Source organism: Erithacus rubecula (genome assembly GCF_903797595.1).
Source record: "Erithacus rubecula genome assembly, chromosome: 4".
Classification (NCBI taxonomy): domain Eukaryota; kingdom Metazoa; phylum Chordata; class Aves; order Passeriformes; family Muscicapidae; genus Erithacus; species Erithacus rubecula.
Window position 1 is genome coordinate 5,020,959 of NC_136686.1, and position 25,763 is coordinate 5,046,721.

Genomic DNA, 25,763 nt, shown 5'->3' on the forward strand with positions numbered 1-25,763 from the left:
TTGTTGGTAGATTTACTGACTGAAGGAAAATATAAAACTAATGTAAGTAGGTAACATACATCTTTTTCACACACAGATAAACCTTAAAACTTCTAAAAAGGAATAGTTCTGCCACCACACCTTTCCCAGACAGAATAGAGTTAGAGCACTTGCTTTTCTGGGACCAGAGTTTGATTTCAGTTTAAGGCCAGCAATGTAAAATGAGCTGTAACAGGATTAATCCAGCTCCTTCTAGAGGAATTTACATCCTTCTTTTCTAGAACACCAAATTAGGCCACGTTACTTGCATGGTTCTTCTTTAGAAGCTGCTGGCAGAGGAAAAGAAAGCATTTGACAGTTCAGCAAGAGATGTTTGCTGGGTCACTTACATGGCTTCCTGCAGCATGCAAGACTTGATAAAAATACTAAGCTGAGTCTGTTAATCACACAGTGACTTTATAATCATCACGTAATGGTGAATATTCCTTTGGTTCTCCATGAGAATTTTTAAATATGTAGCTTCCCCAAAACAGAATTTTTTCAGTCTCTGCATTTATTAAGCTAAATAACATTTTAAAAAAATCACTATGAAGACAGAAAATAATTAGCTTCCAGGTTCTCCAGTTTCCAGACAAGACTTTCCCTGTGGCCATGGAAGGGCTGCTTCCAGCTCCTAGGTCCACAGCTGAGTTCCAAGATTGTCCTTGATGGGGGAAAAGCAGCTCCCAGTGTCCCCCATATCCCCCATGAGTGGGATGCAAGGGTGGTTTGGTAGTTTGTTTTTTTTTACTGGATTTGACTGGATTTTTGATGGGAAGTTTGTCCCAAGAAATTTCATATCTGCAGCTTGAGCTGTCTCCCTGGCATTTCTGATTACTGATAAAATGCTAAAATTAATTATTATCTGTTTAACAGGATCCAGAACACTTTAGCATTCCTATAAAGTTATTAATATGATAAACTTGTCAATGGGAAATAAATCAAAAAGCAAACATAGTAAAAAAAAAAAAAGGAAGAAATAATACTTTTAAATTTCTAATTATTGTCACAAGTGTATATTAATTAGATTTTTTTAAACACTTCCACAATCTACAAAATGCAACAGGGTAGATGTTTAATTCAAGTTTTTAATTTAGTAGCAGTAAAATGAAGCAGTAATACATTTTATTCCACGGTAGTTATGACAAATTCCATTGGTTATTCCAAGGAAACACTTGATGTGCTCCATATTATTGTAAAAGTTATTGAGAAAATTAAGAAAATGTTTGTAGAAGCCAGAAGACCCCATTCCTAGAATGAGACCTTATTCCTACTACCTATGTACAAGAATTACCTATATATTTCTGTAGATTTCATAAAAGTTATATTGAATGCATTTCAGATAAAGGTGAGGAATTAATCATCAATCCTGTGCTGAAACAAAGCAAGAGGCAAAAATCAGCTGCTACAGCCAAGTGCAGACAACATTTATCTTTTATTACAACACGATTCTTGAAATTGCAACAAATGCCACTTTGGGGTCATCAGTACACAGGAAAGAGACTTCCTAGTCCAGAATCTCCTCAATTCCATCCTTGCCAACAGGATACAGGTTAGTGCCCCACAGAAATCAGTGCTTGGAGGTGAGAGTCAGTGTGGAGGATACTCTGAAGATCTGTGGCAGCATGTTACTCAGCTGGTAAAACATTTCCTCAGAAATTGTCTGGAAAGAAAAAAAAGGTAAGGCTTGGCTTTTTGTAGTTTGGAAGAATTGAATCTTTCTCAACGTTGTTTCTTGGTATTTAAAATAATTGCTGCTCTTCAGAAGACAACAAAAATAATTTCCAAACTGTGCTATAATTTTATTGAATACAGTTAAAACATTGACCTAAAAACACTGGCTGTATATTTATGTGACATATCCACATATTCATTTCCAGTAGATTTTTGTTCCAGAGATTATTTCTGCCAAACATAAGCAGGACAGTGCTGCTTGTTATCTGCAGGACTCCTGCTCTCTGCACTTCAGGACTAGATTCAACTTTGGAATTTATTTGTGGTTTCCTCCTTGCTCAGCAGCTTTCTACTTCATCAAGAAATTAATGTTACTCCTTCCCTAACATAACTCTACTTTTACTCTTTGTAGAACAAACTTTGTGCTGATTATCTTTGGATATCTTCCTGTTTTGGAAGATCAGCTAGAACTCCAAATTAAGTAATTTCAGAATCTAAATCACAACTAGCTTCAAATACCTGGAGTAATTAATGTTTTTGTGGAAGCGTGACTGAACTTTCTGCATTGCAGCTTTCTGCATTGTTAGACAATATGACTAATAAACAGCTGAAGTTATGTAATGCAAAGGTTAGCCCTTCAGAGTAATTAACAGCAAAAAAGTCTCTTTTACAAAGGTGATGCATTCACCATTTGTGAAGGTGAACTTCCCAATTTGACATTTTATCATCCTCTCAGAAAACACTACTGGGTATTCAAAAATATAAACCCATCCTTACTCCTCTTCTATAGGCAAGGAAGTAAAGCCAGATTGATTAATTAAAACTCACTCAAAAGGAGCAGGCCAATAGCAAAAAAAATCTCAACTAGATCTGCTGACATGCAGTCTCCTAGGCTGGATATTATTTGGTTTCACCTACCTGTGGTACCAGGAATTGCACAGTCCGAGAAATTCCTCCATCCCACGAGGCCATTTCCATCATGAAACCTAAAAAACAGCATTGACACTGTCTGGATTACCTGTGCAATACTCCCCAGCAATTACAGAATGAGCAGGGAGTGAGGGAGTTTTCACACTCAAGTAGGGTTTGAACTGCCTTAATTAGGGATGTGCTCAACTGCCTTTAAATCAGACTTGGGCAATCTGAATGAAAAGTAGAAAAAACTTAATGAGGAGTTCTGCAGAATACCTACACTGAGGTCACCTACTGTGCAGCACAGTGATACACAGCAGAAGTGAGGGTTTCTCCAGTGTGTCAGGAGTTCTTTCCATGGCTTTCTTTCACTGAGAAACAGGGGTGACCTCATTGTGGCTTTCCAGTGCCTGAAGGGAACGCACAGGAAAAATGGAGAGAGACTCTTGACAACGGCCTGGATTGACAGGACAAGGGGGAATGGCTTCACACTGAGAGAGAAGAAGTTTAGATAGGATATCAGGAGGAGTATCTTCCCTGTGAGGGTGGGGAGGCCCTGGCACAGGCTGCTCAGAGAAGTTATGGCTGCCCCACCCCTGGAAGTGTCCCAGGCCAGGCTGGATGGGGCTCTGAGTGACCAGGTCTGGTGGAAGGTGTCCCTGCCCATGGCAGGGGTTGAAATCTTTAAGGTGCCTTCCAACACAAACAATTCTATTATTCTATGATGATTCTACAGGGAAAACAACTCATTTATTGCTCAAGTGATGAACTACCAAAGGCCACAGGAATCCTCTTGTGGCAAGTAAGGATGCTCCAAAAAATTGAAGTGGATGACATAAATGACATGTCAATTGTGAACTACTAAAGGTCTGTTACTATAGGAAAAGGCTCCTCAAGCAGGAGGTTGAAAGAAAATGACTGGTTCAACTATTTAAGTGCAGCACACAAACATGCAGAAAGCAAAAAAAAAAACATTTGGAAAGACAGAAAAGCATGCTGAGTCATGAGGACTACTTTTTCCTAATATCCAACCTAAACCCACTCTCTGTCAGTGTGAAGCCATTGCCCCATGTCCTGTCACTCCAGGCCCTTGTCAAGAGTCTCCATCTTTCCTGTGATTCCCTTCAGGCACTGCAAGGCCACTGCAAGCCTTTTCCTCTCCAGGCTGAACAATCCAAATTCCCTCAGCCTTTCCTCCCAGCAGAGCTGCTCCAGCCCTTTAAAGAGTTCATGTCCCTGCTTTGGACTGGCTCCCCAGATCCCACTGGAGCTCCACTCCCATACCTTTGACACACTTGAACACGAGTTCCGCCCTCTTCAGACACCATGGAATGGTCATCTCCTAAAATGAAGAAATAAAAATGCCCATCAGATATAACCAGCAAGAATAGCAGGGAAATTATTAAAAGCAATACATTTTTTGCACTAGCTAGTGTCAGAACAATATTACATATTTTTAAGCTGAGATGTTGAATAAAAATACTGTTGAACCCACTGGAAACTGGGCTGTTCAATGCCCCTGTGGAGCTCCAGAAAAAGTCTAATATTCAACTGATAACTGTCAGGTTCATGCTTCAGCAAATGCAAGGCAGGATCCTGACCACATCTTAATAGCACAGTGATGAGTCTTATCTGTTCTTGATTTTGTTTAAGGTTTCTTGGCATGCCCACAACTTTCAGTAAAACCTTCTCTCTAATACTGGAAGTAGAAGAAGCCCTTCTTCCTTCAGATGCATTTATGGTAAGAATGAGAACAAACAAAATTCATCTTCATCTGATGAAGGAGTTTCAGATATAAACAGTCAGAAAATCCTTACCTAAAGTTAAATAGCAAAACATGACATGAAAGCCAGTGATTTAAGATATGGCTACAAGCACTGGGCTAAATAATTTAAGTTTAAAGTTCATGGAACATTTTTTGGCTTTATACAACAAAGCCAATTACCCCATGATGATGTAATTCTATCAGAGACAGAATGACTCATTGCAAACACTTCTCAGAAAGAAGAAAACAATATCTGTTTTCTGCTGTACTCTTTGACATGAAGATGAGCACTTTTTACTCTGAATACAGGAATCAGACATGGAAACCAATTCATCGTTCTTCAGCTTTACATAGTTTTCTTCCCACTAAAGCCAGTCTCTATTTTGCTATGTCAAATACACAGAGCAATCTGTTCTTATCAAAAAGCTAAATTTCAGTATTAAGGAAAGTTATTTGAGAGACAAGGTGACCTAAGAATGCCCAGTGATAACACAACTGATAAACTGAATGCATGGCTTGATTAAACAACTACTGAAAGCCAAAGTTCCTCCTTAGGTGGATCTTGTGCCATCCCCCCAAAATACACTGTATTTTAAAAACAGGGTAAGTTGGAAATACCTTTTCATAAAGCTTTCATTATGTAAATCACTGCATCCCTACATACTGCTTTTAGGGTATATACTACATTAATCAGACAGAACAGTGCTGGACAAGTTTCAGTTTGTACTTTTTTGTTGTGGTTGCTTTTTTGACTTTTTTAATTTTTAAGCATTCTGGAAGCAACACTTGGTGTTTGTAACTCATCAATAAACACTTGGTGTTTATTATGCTCATGTGTATTTTCTGTCAGAAGTAAAGTTTATTGTTGGTCTTGATTACTGCTTTGGCTTAGTAGGAAAGAAGTGACTAACAAGAAAAGTTCTCTCTCAGGAGTACCTTGAGCAATCAGTGATGGGAATTGAGTCTGATCAACACAGCAGGATATGACACCATTTCTTGGACTATTTAGAGGAGCAGAGAAGTTAAATTTTGTGGCCACTCAGGGAAATAACAGAATGTTGCTCCATGCAAGCCACAAGAACTGAAAACGACGAGAAGTGATTCAAATCTACTCTACCTTCACAAATGTAAGTTCTCATGAATTCACCATGCTACCAGGAGTTCTCTGGTGTGGAAATGATGAAGGATCAGCTAAGCACCAATTCAAAATATAGAGAAGGACACAAAAAAGCAAAAAAGCAAGCAGCCAACCTCTCAGAGGGCATTTTGGATAACAGCATTCAAGAAAGTTAAAAAAAAAACCCCACACCTGGAACTTTGGGTGTTTTTCACTGGCGGAGACACTGCAACCCTTTTCAGGATGCAATCACTTTCAAATTAGATTTCTTCTACTCATTTAGAAAAAAATAAGGGGAGGGGAGACCAGCTTCATTGATTAGAAAGATATGTTGCAACCCTTTTGATTTTATTTTAATTTAATTTGTGACAGGCTTACTACATGGGGCTGCTTAGGACTTGAGCCTTTGCAGAACCATGTCAAAATCAGGTAATTAAAACAGTAAAGTCCACATACATCATGTGGGAAAAATATTTCAAACCAAATTTCAAAGGGTAATTTCAGCAAGAACAAGCAAGGTGTTTTACTCACAGTGCATCTGTGCAAATCCTAAACACTGGATGAGTAGATATAAATCTGGAGGCAGGAAACTCAGATGAGAAACATTTGAGGTCAATACACCCATCAGCAACCTCTCTATGGACATCAACTATGTTCATGAATATTTTTTACACAGCTTGCACTCCTTTCATTTTTACTTTTGTAAAAACAATTTTTTCTTAAATTATGGTAATAGAGAAAACTAGGACTGAGATCACTGAAGTGTTGTTTTTTGTCACTGTTGCTGTATGGACAACAGCAATGCTGAAACTACCAAAGAAAGGTGCCAGTTCTGGTATTTTTAGCAATGCCTTGCTGTTAGAGTCATTTCATTCCCCAGCTTATAGCAAATTCCAGTGATCAGACAGTAATGCCTCACTTGTTCTGAAACCAAACTTGCCTGCTTTTGTCTTTCTTGGGTATCAAATCCAGTTTCTCTCCTTCATTTAACTTAATGATCAGACCAGAGAGATCTTTTTGGCTGTTCTTGACATAAGAAAAAAACAAAGGAAAACAGAATTCTTGATTTTTTTAAATTCTAGAAATAATAATGAAATCCAATGGTTTCATTGAGATCAATATAGTCAAACTGGCAGGCAGCAGGTTTAAATTTGATATGAAAAAGTTTTTGCCTGTGAGGGTGGTGAGGCCCTCACATAGGTTGCCCAGAGAAGCTGTGGCTACTCCATCTTTGGAAATATTTCAGGAAAGGAATATTGGATGGGGCTTGGAGCAGCCTGGGATAGTGGAAGGTGTCCCTGCCCATGGCATGGCAGGTGATGAGACAGGAGGAACTTTAAGGTCCCTTCCAACCCAAAGCAGTCTGTGATACTGTGAGTACTTTTGAGAGGTTATAAACACCACTCTTCCATCTGCATCAGGAGAAAACCTTTGGGAAAAGCACAGAGAACACTGCTAATGAATGCCTGTCCCAGGGAAGCATGGAAACATCTCTGCAGCTGGGCTCCTGGTTAACCACCTCACAAAAATGTTCTTCTGTAGGTGGTAAGTGCAGAGTCAGAACCACGGCTGCCAAAGGCACCGAGTTCAGGGTAACTTCCAGAAACCTGTCATTATTCACTTTTCCCTCAACAAGGAGTTACAGATTTGTGTGTTTCACATCAGGTCAGCCAGCTGCCAAGCACTGTAATAAGCAAGCTGCTAATGCAAGTCATACAAGTCCATCCAGCTCACCTTCTGCTTACTCTGCCAAGACTTACAGCTTAATACAAAAGGTAAATTGTTTTACCAGGACCTTTTAAGAATTCAGCACTAGACAAGAAGATTCACACATCTTCAGTTTCACACATCTCAAGGCATGTTGAACACTTAGTCATGTGCTTTATTTGTAGTTTAAAATACAGATATGCAAACAGAAAGTAAAACTAACCAGGTTTAAAGGAAACAAAAAGCAGAAGAATATGATCAGGTGGCACCTTGATTAAGAAAATGGTCAATATATTTAATAACTTTTCGAAACACAGTAACTGGGTCCTGTGAGTGACCCAGGCTGCTGTCCTGCATGTTGATTACTTGCATTTGTGCCCCAAAAAATGGTCTCATTACAAGAGATGAAAAATTTCAGAAATAATCTCATCTATTCCTAAAAGTTTACTTTTATGTAAGAAAACACATCCATTAGAAGCTTCATTATTGGGTGTTTTTACCTTTTTCATGGCTTGCTTTTCATGATAATAACCCTGATCCTGCAAAAAGGGTCACTCCTACTCTATGTCTCAGTCAAATTCTGTTATAAAACCAGTCACTGTTAAAGGTAATCCACTGGTCAGCATTTATCTTGCTGTGAGTCAGGCACTTTCCATGAAGGAAAGGCAATACTGAATGTACAAGTGAAAAATCAGAAGATTATTTAAAAAAAAAAAAAAACAAAACCCTCCAACGTACTGTAATTATTACTGATATCCTTGCATGGATGACAGAATTATCTTCTTTTTCTCATTTCTCTAGGTGTACAGATTTCCCAGCTCTTCAGGATATGAGGCATATGGCTGTACTCTCTGCCCATCACCTTTTTCCCTGCCTTCCCACCCCATTCTTCTCTGTGAGCCAGGTGTGACAGAGAAAAGAGGCTGCCAATAGTTTTAAATTGCTGTGCACTGAGAAATGTCACAGCTGATTGAGAATCAAGCCCTACATCAGTCCCACTACAGAAGAAAACACAAAACTCAGCACAGTAAGTAAGAACACAGAGCATCAGCAATATGCTGCCCCTTGCCCAGCCACTATTTGAGGGGACTTAGACAGGAAACAGGGACAGAAATTAGCCAGTGAAGGAGATAGTTCAAAGTGAAGGTGAAATTTGCTTGTTCCTGTGTAAGGCTGAGATTTACAGAAGGTAAAGGTGGTGTTTAGATTTCCAAAACTCTAAGCCAAGCTTAGCCAGTTCTGCTGCTCCCAAAACTTAGTTTTAATGTTTTACAGCTAATGATAATTTAAAGTGGGGATCTGGTATCACTACTGCATCAGCAATTCTGAAGGTAGAGTTTCTAAGAAAGAGCTTCTAGTTGTGTAGTCCCATCTTTTATTAATACTTGTACTACTGCAGAGAGCTGGATCCAGGAAGTGAATTGCCCAAAAGGAGGGATGGGAATAAAAACTTCAAGGGATTCAGATGTTTTTAATTGGTCCAGCTCCTTCATTTGGATCACCATGTAGATACAAGTGCCATGTGTTGTGGCAGAAGCCTGTGAGTGAGAAAAACCATCCCACTTGGCCTAAATCAGCATGAAACACATCCCTTGCAGAAAACCAAGGATATAAAACTTACTTCAGACATTTCATGCACCAGCAGGAGGGGAATGCTGATGGTGGTGATGTCGTGTGTGCAGCAGACCTTGAGGATGTTCCTGAGCCCCATGATGGCCGGGTCCCGGGCGGTCACGTTCACGGAGCGGACGTTGTCATCCACACACAGGTGGAAGGCAACGTGGATTTCTGAGAGGTTTGAGTGCCGTGTGATGTAGAACTCCCCTGCACAATAAGGCAAACCAGGAAGGTAAGAAAGCATGGTAGTAATCAGCACTGAAATCCAATTGTTTGGCAAGGTAAGAAAGATAAGAGGCAAATACAAATATACAGCAGAGATGAGGACATACACAGGAGATGTAAAATCTCTTGGTCTGTCACTGTTCTACATCCATCCCACACTCTCTCCACTGCTTTGATGGGTTCCACTGGCACCACAGCCACATGGTGTAATAAACCATAACAGTGCCAGTACAGGATATGATCTCTATATAGCACAAAACAGAAAAACAAACCCAGAGGAGGTGCCATACTCAAAATACACAATGCAAGCACGGAATTACAGACAGATGTGGGAGGCGGAAAGGCCAAAAAAGGATAGGTTCAAATAAAGGATGCACAGAGCCAGTGAAAAAGATAGTGGGTTATGTAACAACTGAGATATGGCACAGGAGCACAAAGGGATCAGTGACCATTTGAATTTCAATAATTCAGAGCAGTGGAAAGGTGAGTTACAGGGTTGCTTGAGAAAAGTAACCAAGACATCTTGTTGGGGGTATTTTTAGACTTGGAATTCATTTATCAGAGGTGACAAGCAGTGAAATCCATCTCCATCATTCCTTTGCACTGGAGATCTAAAGTCTATAGTACAGTCAAGGGAAAAGCAGGTGTGCAATGCCCCCACTCTTTCAATCAAAAATAAACATCTTCCTTCAAACCTATTCCCACTGGCCACTGAAGTTAAGATCCTTTCTTTGAACTGGAACAGCTGCAGAATGGGTCTGTACTCCTTCTGGATGACTGATAAGGAGGCAGGAATCCCCAGCAGTGACCATCCATGAGCAGTAAAAGACAGGCCACTGCTGCAAGACACACCTGGATTTATCTGGTCCAAGTTGATTTATAATCCACTCCCACTAACAATATTTATAAGACAGTCATGAAATAAACTTTAATAAGCCCTCACTCCGCCATGGGTTGTATGGACTTAATTCCTCCCCCCTTCAACTGCATATTCATCTCCAAATTCCACAGCAACTTTCCTTTCTAAATATCACAATATACACAGAAGATACTTTCCCTGAGAGATTTCTCAAAGTTAAAAAATCTACTCAAAAATGATTTCCATACCACAACAGTGATATAGCCATTTTCAAAAGTAGTACTGAAGTTTTCACCTTTTCCCCAAGATGCTCAGATATCTTCTTTTTTCACCCTCAAATTCCAAAAGGAAATTTTAGGCAAAGAGAAGTGATTTGCCCCACACCATGTGATGCAGTGGCAAAGCTGGGAATAGAAACCAGATGTCCTGACACCCAGTTCTCTGCCTCAGCCACAGGAACATCCTTCTCCTCTGATTGAGGTCAGCTTGGGTTCAGTTTATAATTTATGCTCTGAGTTTAGAGCTAAAAATGTGGATGTATGAAACAAATTGCTTCAGGAGGAGGGGGTCAATGTCACACAACTCACCCGGCAAAATGTTCGACTGGTTTCGTTCAATATTCTTTAATTTATCTTCATTCCCATTGATTTTGTTTTCTGTGGATGAACATATAGAATAAATATTAATCATATCTTCCATTAATTACACTTGGGCATGAAAAGGTTCATGTACTGATACCTGGTCTGAATTTTGACCATGAAGTTATCATAAAGTCCCCAAAATGCAATGGGGATGGGTGGAAGTGTTTTTGCTGTCTTCAACACACCCCAAACTGAGTCCTACCCCAAATCACTGCCCTTGTTAATTACCATGCTTTGACATTTCTTCATTTGGACAAAAGCAAACATGAAATTCTCAGACATGAAATGTAACTTTGGAAATTGCCCCACAGCCACATAGTATCTTGCTATTATCCTTTCAATAATGTATTAGATTAAAACAAATTTGTTCCTGAGAGATTTACACAAATCAGCAGCATCAAAGCAGCTTTCACCATTTAAGATGCAGCAATATCCAGCTTCTCAAGGGAACTTGTTTTTCTGTGTACTCATATTTATGTTCCTGATGCATTTACATAAGTAGCTCTCTGCAGCAAAAACAAAGTTTCATGATGTACAATTGCACTGCCTAAACACCATGTGGTCAGAGCATGTCCCAGCCATTTGCAAATACAACTACAAGGAAAACCTTACCCAAAGTTTTGGTCAGCACTAAAAAGCTAAATACACCTTTAAACACTTATTTATTTGGCTTTCAGCATTCACTTTAAAGGAAGAGGGAAAAGTCATAACCTCCTTTTCTGCAATTTTCAAATATTTAAATGTAAATGGCAATAAAAAGGCAAAGACAGAAAAAGTTTGTGCCATTGCAGACAGTTTAGAAAAGCAGAATTGCCTAATGTGCTTCCCATGCTGTTAAAATGTGACTTTTTTATGTTCATTCACTTTAAAGAAGCAGCAAATATACCACCCCAACATCACATTCTCTGTGAATTTCACACAGAGTTTCTTGATGAACCCAAACATTCCATTTTACAGATGAAATAGCTGCAGAAGAGTGGCATCAACTCTGCCCTGCCCACAAACATCCAGCTGACCACTGTTCTATTTCAAGGAGGGTAATTTTGGTTGTCACTGACCATGGTGTCTTTTTGTCTTGCTGCTACGTTGTGCTCTGGCCTTAAGTACAACCTTCTGGACAATTTCAAGTTGTTCTTGGATTCCAGGAAAATGGAAATCCGTGCATTCTTGGCAAACAGTTGCGAAATCTAGGAAAAAAATAAGATTGAAATGCATATCCTGAGGTTGTGCTCAGTAACATTATGTAATTCTACTCTACTCATCAAGTAAATCCAGCTATAAAGGCAAACTCTCTAAAAGCAGACAATATGCTCTACTGGACTCCTCTTCCAAAATTTATTGAGGATTATATTTAACAGATTGTCCATTGACAGATGGGACATGGCCCCATACTTTCCCCCCTACTGTGGCTGCAGAATCTAGTTGGTGGCTAGAAGATGCAATTGTGTTTAATGGCATCATTTAAATGCTTGCCTTCTCTCATCAGCTACAATTTAGCATAAAACAGATCTTCTCTTGTTATTCACTTAAATATTTAAACAGTTAGACAAGTACCTGCAAAATAAGTACAAAATAATACTGTTACAAGTAAACAACTTGGAAACCATCAACAGCACAAATGCAACTGAAGTTTTTCCTGGTATACTTCCCTCTCCTTACTACAAGCCTGATCTCAGCTGTTTCCAGGAAATATCAACCAGCAGAGTACATACTTCAAGATGGATGTGGGAAAGTCAAACAGGAATAAACAGAAGTTTCATTGGTTAACCTTAATAGAAAACACCATCACAGTGTCCACTTACTCAAAAGACATGCATCTAAAATGACTATTAATCTAACTTCCCAGGAGTAGGGAAGTAATATTCCTATTATTCATTTTTCATGGAATGCACAGTATCAAAAGTATGTGGTATTTTTATATATTTACCTATCACTTCAAAATCTGGGAATATTTCTTTCCCATTTTTGCAAACAGGTTTCAGTGTGATAATCGGGTATTAAAAAGTTAGAAACTCCTATAATAAATTTGTCTAGATCAATACTGAAGGGTCCTCTTCAATATTGTTTGTTACTCAGACAGAAAGATAGGGAAGAGATGGGAGATAACAGCACAACACTATCCCCCATCCTCATCAATATCTGTTTTTGCATTTGTTACCCTTTTGCAATACCATATCCAAAACGTGTGCCTCCACTGAATCTTAATTTTATACATAATATTTTTCTGTGAGAGACAACAGCAAGATTTTATTCTGTTTTGCTATTTTATGAATTTCCCCTGGCATGGCACCTCCCATCATAAAGCTCACCTCTTTTGATTCCACTGTATGAGCTGATCCTGTTATCCACCAGTAACACCAGGCCACAGAGGGAGGTTGAGTAGAGGGACATTGCAGTCTGCAGCCTGTGCAGCTTCACCCCACTGCGGTGATTGCGCTTGTGTTTGCAGAAATCCAACATATCAGCTCTCAGCAGCCTCAGGTTGTGCATGGTCTTCAGCTGAGCTCCTGCACAGAGCACAGGGGGCTTAATCCCAGCAGAAGGCTAAATTGAGGACTGGGATTGAAATGCAAGGGCACAGAGTGCTTCCCTAAGGATCTGTGAGGGATCTGTAACCAGTAGCACCCAGAGGAAGTTCTTAGCCACACATTCAGTTTTACAGACACATCAGCAATATGCAAAGTAGCCCTAAAAGCAGTGTTTTCACAAAGTGAGGCTTGACCATCCCTGAAATGAGCCTTGTTCCCATTGCAGAATCACAAAATTATTGATTTTAGAAGTCTTTCCTAATCTTAAGTCCAACCTGTGCCCAATCCCCACGTTGTCACCAGAGCACTGAGTGCCTCGTCCAGGCATTCCATGGACACCTCCAGGGATGGAGACTCCAAACTTCCCTGGGCAGCCCCTTCCAACCCTTTCTGTGAAGGAATTCTTCCTGAGGAATATTGCAGGTCTAGGGATGAAATACTGATGTGTGGTGGTGTATCCTTTCCCCACTCTCCCCAGAACCAGGAACAAGCTCAGGAATTCCTGCTAGGCCTTGGCATTTTGTGTAATGAGCTGGGTGCTGAGGCATCCCTTGGCCATCCCAGGAACTGCTGCATGGCCGAAGTGGGAGCTGCATGGAGGGGAAGGGATCATCAGTCAGCCCCAACAGCCTGGAAACATCCCCTACCCGACTCATGGCCTGAGGGGAACAGCACCATTGCTGGAGTTTTGGAAACTCTAACAATTCAACCTGAGGATGAACATTTTCCAAATGATTCAAGGCAATCATCTTATGACCCTATGGATAGTGCTCCTGAGGGATGTCCTTGGAGCTCTCCTGCACCACAGCAGGCTGTACCAGCATCTCCCTCTGACTGAGATGCTCTAAGAGCTTGCAAACTCCCAAATTCGTGATACTGGGAGGATTGCTGCTGCCCATCTCTGCCTAAATCATTTAAGGCTTGGTTATAATCCAATTTTCCTCTCTGTGTTTTATCTATGTACTAATAGAGTGAACCTTAACTTTGAATTTTTTCACTCTTTGCACATTTGTATCACGCCTGCTTTGGCTGATGCCTTTGATGGTGATATTTTAAGTGATCTAAACCACTCCTGCACAACACAACATGGTCAAAACAACACAAGAAGACTATGCACAAACAAAAATATAAATTGCAAGTATCTATTCTGCTGTCAACTGATCAAGGGAAGTGAATTTTGTAAACACATTTTTCTACCAAATGTAAGATAAGTTGAAGCATCATTTTTAGACAATATATTTTGCTGTTGCTGTGCTTTTTCACATGAATCACCCAACCAAAATGGATGAAAATTTGCTTCTGGAATGTTTTGTACTAAGATTTACACCTATTTCAGACATTGCTTGATACAGTTTATGCTGTTCTCTTACACATGTAAAGAACAAACACAAAACAATTCCAAACTATGGATTATATACCTTGAGAGTTAAATACTGTAAATAATACATGACTTGGATACATTATTTATTACCAGCTGTTATTAGGTTTACTCCACTTACCTAAGTGAATAGTAAAGCTTTCTTCTAGCAGCCTTTGCTCTTCATAGATTCTCCCATTTCCTTCCACAGATTCCCTCAGCTGGCTGGGCTGAACTTTAATTTCATCACTAAAATAATGAGAAACATACCAAAAAATTAATCCTAATTTTTATTCAAGACTAACAACTTTGGGAAAGTTATCCCAAGTTTTCTCAGCTGGTCTGTGGAAACCAGGAGACTAAACCTAGGAGCATGAGCTCCACTTGTGAGGTCTCACCTTTACCTTCCTGGCAGAAGGAAGAGGAGACTCCACTGTTATATTTACTTTACTTTACCCATTTGTAAAGCATTCCAAGACTGAGAAATAAAAATAAATCACAATACCTAGTTATAACACAGTAACAATGTAGGAATAAAAGGAAAAGAAAAAGAATTCTCATCCCATTTACAGCAGCCAAAACCTTATTTATGAAGTTATTAGATGAAGCACTTCTTTTCTTCCTCCCACACAAAATGGGAGATTTGTTCCACTGTTCCACAGTGTTCAAACTACAAGGAAACATTTCAGATATCAATTTTAATTTTTTCCCTAAATTCCAATGTCTACTAGTGATACAATAAATACTGTTCCTAATACATGAAAGAACATCAGCATCTCTCCAATTTCTTTCTGCATTAATAAGAAGTTTCTCTGTTTTCAAAGTACCTCACCTCCAAAAATCTTTTATACACTTGCAAGCAATTCTACTGATTTCAACTGCCAAGTAGCAATGTACTAGTGATAAAGAGTAAGGATCCCACCCAATTTACAAATTCTAATTGCCCTGCTATTTCCTGAAACAGAGGAAAGCTTCTAATTCAATTCTCTCTACAAGCATTCAGACTAAAAAAATTAATTTTTAGCTCTCCAGTGACATACACATAGAAGAAAAGAGAGGCTTGTGAATTCAAACCATTGTTACCATTTTTTAAAGTATCATTATTCTCCAAACATGCTTAAGTGGCAACAGAAAGCCTTGTGAAACAGTTAAAGACATACATAGGAAAAAAAGGCAAAATAGGAGGAAATTCCACTCATGTGAAGCTATACTTCAGTGCATTACAACACTTTCTGCTACAGAGAAGTTGTAATTTCACACAATGAAGAAACTGCTAAAATTATGCATATTTATTTATGATGATCTATTTCCTTTGACTATGCTTTGATAATTCTATGTAAATTACTTATAGATATCATCACATTATAATAAATAAGAATTTAAAAAATTTGTAAATGCAAATCCTTTGAACTACTTCAGCTGGAATTAAGCATCACAGAGGAATGAAATACCTGACTGAGCTGTTGTTGGGATTCTTTAGGTCCTGATGAAGCTTTATCACCCACTCCTGATATTCCTGCTTCTGGATAGCAGTAGTCTGTTTTAATTCATTGGTCCATTTGTTCTCCAAATCCTGGCAGGAGAGAAGTGATAATTTGAGTGGTGTGGGTGTTCTTTTTTCAAAGTGATTATGTGCATGACATATTCTAGTTACCTGCTGAGACTCAAAATGCTGAGCTGCTAAGGAATTCACATCCTGGTCAGTCAGAGACTTCCCAAGCTCCTGCATCACCTTATCCATTTCAGCTCCTTGCCTGAAAGAGATGCAAACACAGATTTCAGAAGACTGGCAGCAGAACACCCTTTGCTGTGATACAACAATAAACTGGATTGTTTGTTACTGACAGAATGAACAGCCACAGCTGTAGCAATGAAAATCCACAAAACAAACTGGAGTTAAGGGTCAGGGACTCAAGTCAGCTTCTGTGCAAACACAACACCACCTACCCTCACTTGGGACCATCTCAGCTGCCCCTAACATAGGGATGTGAGAAATTCCAACAGAGATATAAATTCCAGCAGAGTCAATACACAGCTACATCACACCTGAGCTCTACAACAACACTGCTCTTTCTTCTGCATGCAGGCTTGATAAGAGGCAATGAGCAGCAAAATGATTTGCTAACACCTTACTGGCAACATTGAGCCCCAGACTACAAACATGTGCAATTCAGTCCAGAAGAAACCATAGTATGAACTGATGATGCACTGTCTAATGTGAGCTTAAACACACACAGCTCAAGAGGAATACTGCCACTCAGAATGCTAAACCAGACCTACTGAAATTACTGTGGCACAAAAAGAAAAATCCACGTTCAACGTGCTCCCTCTTGTGGCTAAAGGAGTCACCTGCAGCTATGCAAACTTAAACTCAACACTTTCTGGAAATCAAAACTTATATTCTCCTCAGTCACTGAAAATAATAAAAGACCATCAAAGTAATATAAGGTAGCTGACCCTAATGACATCATAGAATCATGGAATGGTTTGGGCTGGAAAGGACAGGAATGTTCATTTCATTCTAACCCCTGCTATGGGCAGGGACACCTTCCACCATCCCAGGTTGCTCAGAGCCCCATCCAAGCTGGCCTTGGACACTGCCAGGGATGAAGCAGCCACAGTTTCTCTGGTAACCTGCGCCCTGTGCAAAATATTTTTTCCTAATATCCAATTTACATTTCCACTCTTTCAGTTTGAAGCCATTCCCCCTACTCTTGCTACCTACTCTTGTGCCAGCCAACTGTTATATGACTTTCGGTTTACACAGTTTACACACCCAGTGGCAGGCATCCCTTTTTAATAATAATATTTATTGAACCTAAACAATAAAAAGTAATACCTTTCACGTAGTTTTTTCAGTTCCACATCCCTTTCACTTATTAATTCTGAGATGCTAACGAAATAATTGTGTTCCAGGTTTAACAGCATTTCAGAAGCTGGAGAATGGATCAGATCATGATAAACATCTGCAAAATCTTCATCCCAGCTGGTTTCTTCAGGTTTGGCATGTTCTAAAGTTGTCTAAAGAAAATATAAGTGATTTAAAGGATAAGATACCTCTTGGGACATGTAATGATCCCTCATAATGGTGGGGTAAACCCATGGGGGCTCACAAACAGCCTTTACCATACAGAAATTATCTTCCCTAATTTAAGCTTTCTGCATTCTACTTTAGCTTTCAATTTTCTCCTCTCCCATTCTTTCTCTTTCAAAGCAACTCAAATCAAAATCATTAAGGCTTGGACTACAGTGAGTAGAATTTTCACACAACACCAGCTGGGAAAGAACAGCAATTACCACAATAATATTTGCACCTGATGAATTTTAGATAAGGCCCAAAACACCAGCTGTGCAAACAAAAATGCTTTGCTAGTAAGGATGACTAACCTCTGATGTCACTAAGAATTTGAGCAGCAACATTGAATTAAGAAAAAGCTATTTTTTTAAACAAAGAATGTCCCAAGGAAGCCGGTTTTGCAAGCTTTTTGTGGAACTTTTCACATTTTTCTATATTTCATGAGAAGCAAATTGAGTTCCTATAAACTTTTCCTTAAATACTGCAGGTTTTCCCTCTCTTTTTTCTCCTCACTAGGACTACTCCAGTTCTTTTGCACTCCACTGTTTTGAAGATCCCACGTGAAACTGGAGACATTATTCCAACTAAAGCCTCATCCTTTCTAAATAATATGAAATAGTCATATGAACTCAAAAATGAATTGAAAAGTCCCTCTCAATTGTACACTTTGTCCTTCTAGCCTTAAACTGGTGTTACTGATATTCAGGATGGGAGTGTCATTTCATTACCTCTTGCATTAATTCTAAGCCATTATATGCCTTATACCTATTTTTTGAGTATCAACTGTCAAATGAACAAACTATTTGCCTTTTCATTTTCTATCTTTTTACTCTATTAAGTTCAAGAAAAACCTTCCTAAGAACTTGTAGGATAAATATTTGATGCTCACATTCAGATACAAAGAAAAAACTGCAAGAATTGTAGTAAATTTTAGTGCAATATTTCATCCTCACAACTGTGATTGCACACACACACATCCTCTCACAAAGCAACCCTTGAATATTAACTTTCCAGCCTTAATCTTACCTCTTTGTAAGCTTTAGCCCAAGTATCTGCCAGCTGGTTGATGTCTACTTTTCCTGATTTTACTGCTTCCAGAGCCACTTCAGCTTCTCTGTCATAATCTTTTATAGTTTCCTCTTCTACAAATTTACTAAGAGATTGCTTCAGGTCTATTGCAACAAGAAGAGAATGGGCCATCAACAGAACACATCAGTAATCACCCAGGACACCCGTAAATAAAGTTTTTCACCTGAAAACCTTTTCCTTGCTAGCACTGACAGTAATTTTCTCTGATGTTTTGCTGTTCAAAAACCAATTTTGTAAACACTGTTCCAGTATAACACCCTTCTTTTGTTTTTTTTTAGAGCAACCTGTAAGACATTTGTGGACAAGGATGCATGAGATTAATTGAAGAAATCGATTCATACCATTTTCTACAAAGCATGGCAGGTTGTGCAGAACCATCAGACGTCCATGCAAATGACTGATATTCTCTTGCACAGGGAATTTGAGAGGCACAGTAAGCACCATATTTTCATTTCCAGCACTGAATTTGTACACATAGTCTCTCTCTCTAGTTAAAGCCTTTCCTTTATTAGGCTTCATTCTCTTGAGTTTGTTTCCTGCAATAGAAATGAAAGTAACAAGAATTACATTTTTGTAAACTCAGATGTCAAAAATGTAATGAAAAGCCATGGCTTTGCTAATAATTAACAGCCAAAAATACTTAACCTCCCATATTTTGATAGATACTCAGTTTTAACTTCCAAATACATGCATCTGGAACTGAAGCATAAATACCAGTTGCCAAAATATCAAATGCTTCTAAAATGTATTTGACTGTGTCAATATATAAATTTAGGTAATCACTCTTGAAAATTACAGTGTGACTCTCCTGACTTAAAAGCAGATCCAGGGCAGATGGGAATCCTGATAAATAGAAAATGGACTGAAACACCCTGACTTCTGTCACGGATGCCTCAAAAGCTGAAATCCTGCAGAGTGTGCAGAGATTTTATTTCCTCCTTTCTGCAGGTGCAAGCCCTGGGGAGCGGATGTTTACAACGATTTTTAGAAAGAGATGATTTTGTCTTTCTGTAACCTGTATTAAAAATAAGCCAAAAGAGATGCAAGGGGGCTGTACAGAGTGAAAATACAGGCTGAGATAGTTGTGCTGGTATTTTAGCCCTCCATAGGGCTCCTCTGCTCGTTCGCCTCCCTGTTTTGCACCTGCAGAACTGGACACACTGCGTTAGCCGAACCCTACCCAATGCTAAAAACCACACCCCGAGGAGAAGAAAAAACAATAAAACCAAAAAATTCTACAGCAGAATTCACGGGTTTAGAGTTTGGGGTGTTTTTTTTTGGGTAGGTTTTTCTGTGAACAAACATACGCGTTAGACACAGACGAAACAAGTCAGTTTCAAAAACAAACATCTGAAGGCAACCAATACAGATGTGAGGCGGTGTCCCGGCCTCTCCGGGAGTGGGATTCAAAGGGAAATCCTGGGAAACACGAACCCGAGCACGCTCTTTCTGCTCCCCGCTGCAGCGAGGGGGTGGGCGGGAAGCTGATGGAGAGGGAGCGGGGGACAGACCCTCTGCTCCAAAGGGAACCTGCTGCTCCAGCGATGGCAGCTCAAAGGCGGCAGGACACGGCCTGCGGAGCCCCACCCGCCCCCGCCCCGCCGCGGGCAGCTCCCGGTGCCGCATTCCCTGCGCTGGAAGCGGCAGCGCCCGCGGGCACCGGGAGCCTGCGGGCCGCGCCCGGCTCGGCTCGGCTCGTCTCACCTGTCTCCGGGCGGGCAGCCGCGGGTTAACCGGGCCGTGGGCGGGGGGCAGCCGGGATGTCCCGCCTTCCCCGGCCCGTCATCGCAGCTGCGCGTCCGCGGCGGCACTTTCGGCGCTGCTCCTGCGGCAGCGCGCCCGGCGGCGGCGGGGATGGCGCGGCCGGCCCGGAGGTGCGTGTGCCGGGGCTGGTTGACGAGGGAATCCCCCGATCCCCTCCGGGGCATTCCAGGGTGGTCTCTTTCCCTTCCAGCGGAGCGGTGGTGATCAGTGGCACAGGGACGTTTTGGAGGCCTGGCGTTAGTGGTGTCCCCGGGGTGCTGTCGTAGAATGGCGTCGGTAGAAAGGGACCTTAAAAACCATTCAGTTTCACCCCCTGCCATGGGCAGGGACACCTGCCACTATCCCAGGTTGCTCCGAGCCCCATCCAGCCTGGCCTTGGACACTGCCAGGGATGGGGCAGCCACAGCTTCTCTGGGAAACCTGTGCCAGGGCCTCACCACCCTCATAGGGAACGACTTTTTCTTAATATCTCATCTAAACCCAGTCTCTGTCAGTGTGAAGCCATTCTCCTTGTCCTGTCACTCCAGGTCCTTGCCAAGAGTCTCTCTCCATCTTTCCTGTGGCTCCCTTCAGGCACTGCAAGGCCACAGTGAGGTCACCCCAAAGCTTCTCCTCTCCAGGCTGAACAATCCCAGTTCCCTCAGCCTTTCCTCCCAGCAGAGCTGCTCCACCCCTCTCATCCCTTGGTGTCCCCTGGCTCCAGCAGCTCCCTGTCCTTCCTGTGCTGTCCCAGGCTGGGTGCAGCCCTGCATGAGGGGTAATACTCGGCTCTGTGTTGTTTAAATTGCTCATCCATGATTTGGTTGAAGGGGTCGATGTCTCAGCAGTTCACAGATGACAGAGCTGGGAGGAGTGACCGATACTCCAGAGCGCTCTGCAGCCATTCAGAGGGACCTGGACATGTTGCAGAGATGGGCAGAGGAGAAGTGTCTAAAATTCAACAAAGGCAAGTGCAGTATTCTGCACCTGAGGAAGAATAGCCCCATGCACCAGCACAGGCTGGGGGTGACCTGCTGGCCAGCAGCTCTGCTGAGAACCTGGGGGTCCTGTGGACAGCAGGCCCTCCATGAGCTGCAGTGCCCTGAGGGACAAGAAGGCCAATGGTGTCCTGGGGTGCATTGGGCAGAGCAGTGCAGCAGGTCAGGGAGTGATCCTGCCCCTCTGCCCAGCCCTGGGAGGCACATCTGGAGAGCTGTGTGCAGCCCTGGGCTCCTCAGCACAGGGAGCTCCTGGAGCGGGGCCAGCAGAGGCTGCAGAGATGATCCAGGGCCTGGAGCATCTGTGCCAGGGAAAGGCTGAGGGAGCTGGGGCTGTCCAGGCTGGAGAGGAGCCCCAGCTGAGAGGGGCCCTGAGCCCTGGGTGTCCCTGTGTGCAGGGAGGGCAGAGCAGGACCAGGCTCTGCTCCAGGGCCCAGCAATGGCACCAGAGCCACGGGCAGGGACTGAGCCCAGGGGGCTCCACCTGCACATGGGGCACAACTTGTGTCCTGTGCAGTGACTGAGCCTGGACAGAGACCAGAGAGGGTGTAGAGTCTTTTAAAAAAATCTACAAGCCATTCCTAATAAGCCATTGTGTACAGTTATAATGGTTATAGGCTTATTTCTGTTCTCTGTGCCCAGGGACAGGATCCAGGGAACAGCTGGGGCTTTGCCAAGGGATGGTTAGGTTGGATATCACAAAAGCTGTAGTAATTATGTCAAGACAAGCTGGACTGACACCATCATCAGTCCCTTATAAAAAACTTTACGTGCCTTCTCTCAATGAACTTCTTTCAGGCAACTCTGACTCCTTTTCTTACAGGCAGCTCCACACAGCATTGACTGCTATTTTTCTTGTAAAATATGATTTGCCCCAAAGTGTTTCCAAGTCAAGATGCTCAGTCAGAAAGAATTAATAGTGTATATTTTATATTTTTCTCCCCACAGGAACAAGAAAGTTGTTGATTATTCTCAGTTTGGGGATTTGGAAGATGATGGTAAGTGGGATATTCTTATACATCTAGAATTTGAAATCCTTGCCTCTTACATAAAAGCACATGTAAAAGGGGGTCTATTGAATTTTTATTTTAAGTACATTTGAGAATAGTGCAGTTATAGTTGTTGTGTTCTTTTAAAATAGGATTAATTTCTAGAAAAGGTTCTCTTGATGTATATTCAGCATGCAATGAAAATTGTTAAATTTAAGAATATAGAAAAATTAATGAGAGCTTGTTTCTGTTTTTCAACAGATGAAGACTTTGCACCTTCAAGCAAAAAATCCAGAACACAGCTCAAGGAGTCGAAGAAGGAGAAAAAAGAGAAGCCAAAGAAGTCCAAAGAAGTGACTCCATCACAGACACTAAGTAAGAGGTAAGAAATGTGGCCAACTCTGTGTAAAACTGGATTTCAACAAAAATATTTGGGTTTGGTTTCTTTTCCCCTAGAGTTTAAGCAGCTGAGAACAAGCAGTTAATGCATGACTGTTATAAAGATTTTGAGCCTTATTGATGCACCTTCAAATAACTGTAAAAATTCTGACTTTCTTAGGGACTTCCAAAGCAGAGAAATATACAGACAAGTTTGATACCTTCCAAAAGAACATATTTAAAGGAAGATACAAAGTCAATGTCAATGAAAAAGAGAGATCTAATTTTTATTAGTGGAGTTGTCTTTAAATATTACATTTTTCCATGGTATTTCAAGCAAAGGCAATAATGTTTTTTTCATGTAGTAATGCCAGTTAATAGTTCATATATGTGTATATATATATGTAAGTATATATGTATATATCTTCACGTAAACAATGTTTTGCACCCATAATGCTTTAAAGTATAGTCTGCTTTAAGAATTAGCATGTGTTTTGTCTAAATAATTTTAACATGTTGGTATTTTTTCCCTAGGTTATCCTTGGATGACAAACTTTATAAAAGAGATTTGGAAGTTGCCTTAGCCTTATCTGTCAAAGAAAAATCTACAAATCCCCAAGAGGTGCAGAATTCAGAAGAACAAGGTTACTATACAGTTCCATGCAACATTTTTTATGTATATGCAGTAAATTTGAACATGGCAATTTATTTTACACTGAAATAGATTGAAATTCATATTTTATTTCAAGATTTCATGAGAAGAAAGAGTTTCTAGGTATTGCCTGTTTTCTTATGTTCTTGGGTTTTTTCCCTGTGGGAGAAGTAGCTCTTCTATAAGATCTTCCAAATATATACTTGGATTAGAGATAGATTTAAAACTTCAGCTATTTTAATTTCTGAATATTTTGACTTTTTATAATGTGTTTTTGTATAGGAATATTTCATATTTTTATTTTTTTTCTCCTGGATCTTAAAACAGCTAAGAATATTGAATCAGAAAATACACAGAGGAGACCTCCTTTTTCCAACTGCAGTGTAGACAGTGAACTTTTAGGTAAGTTGTTTTCAGTCTTCTCATGAAAAGCATTTAAGTAGCTTATCTCTTCTTTGTTTCCATTGATTTATTTTGTTTTGTTTTGTTTTGGTTTGGTTTTTTGGTTGATGTAGAAAAAAGAGTCTTTATCTTAAATAAAGGTTGAAGGATGTGTCTATCCTTTCATGAAAAATTTTATCCCAGTCTCAGAATGAGCAAACCTGTGGATTGGTGAATTTTTGGTCTTCTTTTTGTTAGCCTGATTACATGTAAATGTTGATAAATTTGATAATGAGAAAATAAAATAAGAAGCACATGAAAACAAGTGATGTATTTCTGAACAGAATAACTTCATATCACCAAAATCAATTCTGGGAACTCAAATACCAAATGATTTTAGGGGAAGAGAATAGATTTACTGTGAATTTGAGCTGATTGAACACTTTGTGTTTGGTAGGTCTCAATCAGGTTATGAATGATGACACTCCTGAGGCTGATGGGAGGCAAAGGACAGCAGCAGCCAAAGTTCCAGCACATCATGAGTCAGAGGTAGTTGACAGTGATGACAGAGCCCATGATCCTGACTCTGAGCCAGAGTCTGTACCCAGTAAGTTCTTCTCCACCAAAACCCTCTCCTTAGATGTGCTATGGATGTTATGCCTTACATTTAGTTTGGATTTTTGATGAAATTTGTGCTGCTTTGACTGCATTTTCCCTTACTCCCCCCTTACTGAAGCATTATCCCCTCATGCTTGTGACATCTCACTTGCACTTGCATACTAAATTAACACACTGGAACTTACTTAGAGTTTCATCTCTTCAAAGATCCTCTGTTCATTTTTCCAGTTGTTTTCTGGGGTTTGTATCAAAACAGTGACTACTCTGGAGTAGTATCAGGTGTTGGAGCTTTCACTGTTGGCTTTGTTTAAGCTTATTTTAAAAAGCAAGTAGCCTTCCTTCTTTCCTTCCTGTGACTGTCATCTTTTGGAAGAGCAAGCTGCATCCATGTCTCTCTCATTCCCTGACAGGCAGTGTGTCTGTGTAAATATTTACTGCTTCAAGATGAGACAGTTTGTTACCATCCTCTTTATTTCTGCTGTGCAGTGGTCTGTCATCTTAAGTGATGATTTCTCTGCTAAAGAGCATTTTCTAAAGTAGTTTTTTTCCCATCCTAGCATCACCTGTAGTTTCTCCTTCCTGGATAACAGAACACAGCTCTGAGGCAAGGCAGAAGGTGTCCAGTCCCTCAGGAGCAGCTGGGAGGCCTCTGCATGCATCAAGTCCTGTCACAGACAAAAAGCCTAAATGGACACCACCAGGTATGGGTGAGGCTGCAGCTGTAGACACATACCTGAGTTGACTTAAGCTTTTAACAATCTCTCCTAAAAGCAAACAAAAAAAAAATAAACTATCCCAGGTAAATGCCTGCCCTTTATATACATTTTTAAATAATTTTCTCTTGATAGATTTAAAACAAAAAAGGGAGAAGAAAAGCTATATCTATGTTTCTTTTACATTATCCTTAACTCCTTTATCTTCATGAGACTTGCAAAATGTTTTCCAAACTGTGGATCAGACTTTAATCAAAAGATCCTTTCATGTCCATTTCTCTCTTATTTAGAGCTGTATTTCTGGTATATGCTAAATTATTATCTATCCTAAACAAATAATATTAACAAAATCCTTGAATATTTCAGCTGCTCTAATAAATCAAATGCTTAAAAGCTTTATTTTTTCAAGGTGTTGTCTTTGAGCATGCTGCTGCTGACTCCTGATTCGTTGCTTTTTCTTCATGTTTACTCTTCTTTTCTGTACATGGTTCTTTCTCTTTGGCTCCTTTCTCCCCAGTCCTTGTTTCCCCATTGGAGCTGTGTTCAGTGTCTCTATGGAGTGCCTGAAAACACCCAGGACACTGGGAGCAGTTGCCCAATGTTGCTGCAGAGTGTGGCTGGGTAATTAACCTGGTAATTAAGCTGTGCACCATTCCTGCTGCACTGGCTCCCAGAGGGAGGAATCTCTGGTGAGTGATTTTCACGT

At 40.5% G+C, this 25,763-nt stretch overlaps 2 protein-coding genes across 5 annotated transcripts in view; one reads left to right on the forward strand and one right to left on the reverse strand.

Annotated features, from left to right (window-relative positions):
* RAD51AP1 (RAD51 associated protein 1) overlaps window positions 1–25,763 on the forward strand; it is a 193,932-nt gene that overhangs the window by 167,498 nt on the left and 671 nt on the right. The window contains exons 2-8 of one of the 2 annotated variants that reach the window (XM_079304269.1): window positions 20,418–20,459; window positions 22,275–22,324; window positions 22,577–22,697; window positions 23,228–23,337; window positions 23,673–23,747; window positions 24,184–24,333; window positions 24,914–25,045. In XM_079304269.1, the coding sequence (XP_079160395.1) occupies window positions 20,440–20,459; window positions 22,275–22,324; window positions 22,577–22,697; window positions 23,228–23,337; window positions 23,673–23,747; window positions 24,184–24,333; window positions 24,914–25,045 (658 nt within the window). In that variant the 5' untranslated portion in view covers window positions 20,418–20,439. Of the gene's footprint in view, window positions 1–20,347; window positions 20,460–22,274; window positions 22,325–22,576; window positions 22,698–23,227; window positions 23,338–23,672; window positions 23,748–24,183; window positions 24,334–24,913; window positions 25,046–25,763 lie in introns of those variants that run through there. The other variant, XM_079304268.1, reaches the window with a different exon arrangement.
* FERRY3 (FERRY endosomal RAB5 effector complex subunit 3) lies at window positions 588–20,417 on the reverse strand. Of its 3 annotated transcripts, none has more exons than XM_079304226.1 (14): window positions 20,290–20,417; window positions 18,927–19,121; window positions 18,523–18,668; window positions 17,260–17,441; window positions 16,075–16,174; window positions 15,872–15,993; window positions 14,563–14,669; window positions 12,845–13,042; window positions 11,594–11,722; window positions 10,482–10,550; window positions 8,815–9,017; window positions 3,889–3,946; window positions 2,611–2,678; window positions 588–1,681 (listed from the first exon to the last, which is right to left on the reverse strand). In XM_079304226.1, exons 2-14 carry the CDS (start codon window positions 19,102–19,104, stop codon window positions 1,589–1,591), a joined length of 1,653 nt encoding a protein of 550 aa, XP_079160352.1. In that variant the 5' UTR covers window positions 19,105–19,121; window positions 20,290–20,417; the 3' UTR covers window positions 588–1,588. The 3 variants fall into 3 exon arrangements, with proteins under 3 accessions (XP_079160352.1, XP_079160351.1, XP_079160353.1); XM_079304225.1 differs by lacking the exon at window positions 20,290–20,417 and adding an exon at window positions 19,893–20,226 and having other exon boundaries at window positions 1,059–1,681; XM_079304227.1 differs by lacking the exon at window positions 20,290–20,417 and adding an exon at window positions 19,457–19,603 and having other exon boundaries at window positions 1,073–1,681.

Excerpts from the sequence above, each read along its gene's own strand:
- FERRY3 (XM_079304225.1), bottom strand. The coding sequence starts at position 20,211 with ATGCGGCACCGGGAGCTGCCCGCGGCGGGGCGGGGGCGGGTGGGGCTC. Across the intron at positions 15,994-16,074 it reads AGCATTTTGAGTCTCAGCAG|GATTTGGAGAACAAATGGAC; the intron begins GTAACTAGAATA and ends CTCTCCTGCCAG. Across the intron at positions 3,947-8,814 it reads TGGTGCATGAAATGTCTGAA|GAGATGACCATTCCATGGTG; the intron begins GTAAGTTTTATA and ends TCTTCATTTTAG.